This window comes from Musa acuminata, chromosome BXJ2-8 (genome assembly GCF_036884655.1).
Source record: "Musa acuminata AAA Group cultivar baxijiao chromosome BXJ2-8, Cavendish_Baxijiao_AAA, whole genome shotgun sequence".
Lineage (NCBI taxonomy): Eukaryota > Viridiplantae > Streptophyta > Magnoliopsida > Zingiberales > Musaceae > Musa > Musa acuminata.
In genome coordinates this window covers 7,972,501-7,977,500 of record NC_088345.1, presented here as the reverse complement: position 1 = coordinate 7,977,500, position 5,000 = coordinate 7,972,501, and the positions used below count along the sequence as shown (strand labels likewise).

The following is a 5,000-nucleotide window of genomic DNA, read 5'->3' as shown; positions in this document are numbered from 1 at the left end:
TAAAATCTATGAGCTATTATATTGCATATTACATCACAATGAATCACCTCAAGCTTCAACATCGGAATTACTGATAGTTACAACTTGGATAAGATTCATACCATGAAGAATATCATGAAGAGATCCCATGGTAGCAAACTCATATGCTAATAGACGGAGATTTCCGTCAACACAGTAACCAACTAACTCCACGACATTCTCATGCTTCAGCCTCGACACCATGGAAACCTGTAAAAGTCCTTCACATGAGCATGGAAATCCAACCTGGAAAAGTACTAGGAGTAGGATCAATATTTGAACCTGTGCTAAAAATTCTTGGTCTGGCTGCTTGCTTGAGTCTAACTTTTTTATAGCTGTGCTTCTACCATTTCTGAGAACAGCAAAATACACTCTACCGAACGAGCCCTCCCCAATTAAAGCTTCATCGCCAAAATTCTTTGTGACTTCCCTTATTTCCTCTACAGGAATGGCTGGGACTGCAATAGGCTGAGGTCTAACAGTTTGAGCACCTTTAGGAGGAGGGTTTGCAGCATGATATGGTCCATCATTTCCTGCAAAGTGTCATTCAAATTCAGAACTAAAAAGCATATCACTAAGGGTGAGAAAAAATGAACTAACGCTATAGATGTACAAAAAATGGAAATTAAATTTGCTTTGGAATATTACTTGAGACAACAAACATTAGCAACCATCTAAAGTATCCTTACCTGTTGTATAGTTTGTTACATAAGGACCACCGCTGACAGTAGTTCGATGAATATTATCCTCTTCACAGCACCCAAAGCACGACATTATTTTTCTGCTAATGTACTCCAACCAATAGCAAACAGACTTGCTACTTACAAGAACCTGTTATTCGAAAAGAGAAATCCAGCTAGCAACATCACTCATGGGAATGACAACAACTTAAATGGATTTATATTGGATGGCAAATAATCTATATTAGTTAAACATGGAAAAATGCAATGCAACAAGAGTGTAACCAAAATTAGGGTAGTTAACATGGAAGTAATTCAAGGTTCATACAAAGGAAAAAAGAAATGCTTGCAGAGGACCAAGGCAACTGCTTAAATACCAAAATAAAACCAAACCTTAAAACCATAGTTGATGCTCCATAAAACAAAACAAGAGGCACCTCGGTGTACAAGATTATTATCCCTAGTTTATATAATTTTATTTCATTAGTGAAAATATATAATTATTGGCAGTTGGATTACATGCCATCGGAAACAGCCTAAACTAATACTGTACATTTTACTCCACATTCTTGATTATTACATCATAATTTGAGGGTGACAGTCAAACTAAATGTTCCAATTCATGATCCAAAGCAATAGATTTATGTTCTTGACACTATTATTTCACATAAGGCATCAAGTGCATATAATTTCCACTTGTTTTTCCTTACATTTAAACTACTTCCATCAAGTCCAGATGATAGCTAAGTTATTGGAGTTCCAAATCCCAGCTTTTGTCTAGGTCATCTAGCAGCATGAACAATAAGTGAAAGATTGAAAAGATATCAACCAAGGTTTGCAATAACACTTGGTACATTTTGCTATGGCCGGTATTGATAGGTCCGACAAGTTGCCTATACATGGACCAAACTGGGCAGAATGCCTGATACAGACCTCTACTGGTGGTGCAAGCCCTTGTCCCGCCCTGTATCCCTATACAGGGCGGTACAAGCTCTATACTGGGTATTTTCCTTCTTTTGTTATTTTAACTTCTTTTTAGGAATTTTTTTGAAACCCGATGTCCGGTCCAAAGCCTGACAGGTATAGTACTGGTACACGAAATTGCAAACCTGGATATCAACAAGGCTATTTTTTCATCCTTAATCCCACCTGCGATTGCAACCTTTTGCTTTTACAAAGATGACAATATGTTTACATTTCGTAACCAAGAAGAAAGGGATAAGTGAGGCAGCAACTTCTTGCATTGACTCCATGCCACCAAGAAAAATGTATCTTGAAATGTAATTTAATGGTAGCAAACTGATTGTTGATGTCATCTCATGCTCATACCAATCTTTTGTTAATTCTAGATCTAAGGCCTATTTGTCACTTATAGAATATTGTAGAAGAAATTTTTTTTCTAGAAACCTTATACAATGACAGGTTTGGTTATGCATATAAAGAGCAATTAACAAGAAAAAAACTCCTGCAGCCAAAACTTTTCTCGACGACGAAAGTAACTGATATAAATTTTAGACAAACAGCTGAATAAATGACAATAAGTTAGATGGTATTTCTAAAGGAAAACTGCAAGAATCTTTTAAAATTAGAGTCATAAAGGTACTATTCACAACTGTGCAATTTTTTTATTCATTGGACACAAAGGGTCTAACCAATTTTCATTTGATCACAAATAAACAGTAGGGAACTCAATTCTAGTTTATGTTAATCAAACGAAAAAGAGGAGATGCAAATAAGGCATCGTGGAAACTCCTCAGTCTTTTATCCATTAACTTCTGCCTACACCAATTAAGAAAAATAAGAGAAACAAAAAAATAATAGTACTGAGGTTTTACCAGATCAAAGAGATGAATTCCCAGTTGTCTAAATTTCAGTAATTTATCCTTTTTGCAATCATTACATCACGAATAGGCTGATGACACAATTCCTAATTTGACAAATATGACTTATGAAGTCTGAAAGCATTTTGATTTCCTCTGCATCGCCATTCGTTTGTATTAAAATCTATTGTTGTCATAGGTGATAAATTACAGAGATACAGAGAAACCACCTCCACGACACCAAACGTCTTTCTTCAAATTCTCTTATTTGGTAATAACACACAATTCCAAGAATTAGGATATCTCCATAAATCGGGAAAAGTTGCATCCCAAAAGGAAGATAGCGTACGGCAACACTAGGTTATTATCATCTTGGTCTGCCCAGATATGGGATGCTGCGACAATTTGTCTAAGGCTTCAATCTGACACTTCCTTGTTCCGATCTACTTATTATCCGACACAAAGGGAGCTAAGATCAACAGGCGATAACCCAAATCTACATCCAACAGAAGTTGCGGTGAGGCAAGATCCACAGTCCCAAAATTCGGAAGATTGGGACCGTCAAAAGATTGATCGCATCGCAAATCGACCAAGACGAGCAGAAATAACTGGAACACCGAACTCATGGTGTAGAATTCCCACGAAAAGAAAGAAGCCTTGAAGGGGGGGGGGGGGAAGATTCCTACCTCGAGAGGAACTCTTAGACCGAAGGCGATCGCCTGCGCCGGCCGACGGGACTCGGAGGACGGTGGGGAGGCGCAGGATGGCGCAAAGACGGAGGGCGAAGCCCGACACTGTTCGACCTCCAGCTTAGTAGCCGTCAATTTAATCGCCAACGCTAGTAACTCGCGGTGTGCTCACCTCCCCTCACTGTCTGACTTGGTCCGGCTGAATAAATAATAGAGAAATAAATCGATAAATATATGATTTGAAAACATAATTTGGTCATTTAATGGTAGTAAGTTAATCAAAGTATTGTGATTGAAGAAAAATCGCGTATAAAAACCCAAGAAAATAGGGAATTAAGATTTTAATTCGAATTGGAATTTAATGATTTGATCCCATGTCTAGCCCAGTGCACGAACCTGCACAGAACCGTGGTTGGTAATTCACCGGGGGAACAAAGTTGGAGGGGGTTGTGCGGATAGCATCGCTGTCAGAGTCGGCAGTCCAACTGCGAGCAGCTGAGGAACGAAGTTACGTAAAGGGTCTCGATGCTGCTGGCAAAGTTACGATCATGCCCGCACATGCCAGATCTACGGTACACATCGATGCCACGTTCTCAAGGGCGGCTGTTCCCCAGCGCCATCGCCGTCGGTTTGACTTCACTCGGAGAGGCGGTCTACGAAGAAACAGAACGAAACGCGTGTGATTTCGCGTGGACCCCGCTCCAGTTTAGACGCACCACGCCCGTGACCGGCGGATTCTAGTCTATGATTCGTGGGTTGGTGGAGCCCCTACCGCATGCAATATTTGACCCCACTTTTGAACCACGTTCTTTTTTTCTTGGTCAAAATTTCAAAAAAATAAAAATAAAAATCAATTTTTTTTAAATTTTTTGGGCAAAGCTTTTTTAATTTTCTAAGAAATCAAAATTATCTCTTACCTGTCCGATAACATTTTTACTATAGTCCGCCACCCTCATCGTCCCATTGCCCATCCACGATCCTCATCATCTAAATCGATACCCTACTTCTTCCAATCAAGCACACCAATCTTTTCTTTTTCGTCTTCTTTCTAAGTTTTCTTTTCTTTCTCATGCGACAAGTACGAGAAGATTCGTCCCTTCATAATTTCACCCTGTTTTACCTCCTTAGTTTCTCTAAGATCTTCACCATCTTTGTCCTATCATCCTCGTTGCTTCCCTCATTTACTTCAATTGCTTTTTCGGTATTGCCTTCGTCCAAACCATCATCTCATCCAATGATGAGGTGGATAACCTTCTCGTCTCTCTGGTATCATCCCTCGTCACTCTTGTTCCCTCATACTCTTTTGCCACTATTTATACATTTCTTTATATCGACAAACATGTCATTTGCCTCATTGCCTCTCTTAGATGATGGGAGGACGAAGTAGAGATAGAGGTCTTAACGATACCTTGGAAGTAGTAAACAAGAGTGAGGGCCCAAATAACAAATGATGACAAGAGCAAAGATCGAAAGACAGAGGCAATGAATAGAGAAAAAGACAACCACAATAGGGTGACGAGATATAAGCGACAACAATCATGGCAAAGGTCATGAATAATCTGGTTTTTAAAAAAAAATAAGTAATGCATTGTAAAGAAAAAAAAAGAAACTTAAAATTTTTATTTAAGAATTTACAGATTCAACTGTAGATACTAATATTGACCGTAACTAATATCTTCAAAAACTTATCAAAAGATTTTGCGCCATAAATAACTCCTTCACACCATTACAGATTTTATTGAACCCTTGATAAACCAGTCAAGTAAATTTGTCATATAAGATCTCAAATCTTC

The 5,000-nt window shown here is 38.6% G+C and overlaps 1 protein-coding gene across 1 annotated transcript in view; it reads right to left on the bottom strand.

Annotated features, from left to right (window-relative positions):
* The window catches only part of LOC135619022 (pto-interacting protein 1-like), a 5,443-nt gene extending 2,082 nt beyond the window's left edge, over positions 1-3,361 (bottom strand). The window contains exons 1-4 of the mRNA XM_065120579.1: positions 3,205-3,361; positions 708-849; positions 301-551; positions 102-228 (exon numbers count right to left, since the gene is read on the bottom strand). Of these exons, the coding sequence (XP_064976651.1) occupies positions 102-228; positions 301-551; positions 708-792 (463 nt within the window). The 5' untranslated portion in view covers positions 793-849; positions 3,205-3,361. The remainder of the gene's footprint in view (positions 1-101; positions 229-300; positions 552-707; positions 850-3,204) is intronic.
* Positions 3,362-5,000: the final 1,639 nt, after the last annotated feature.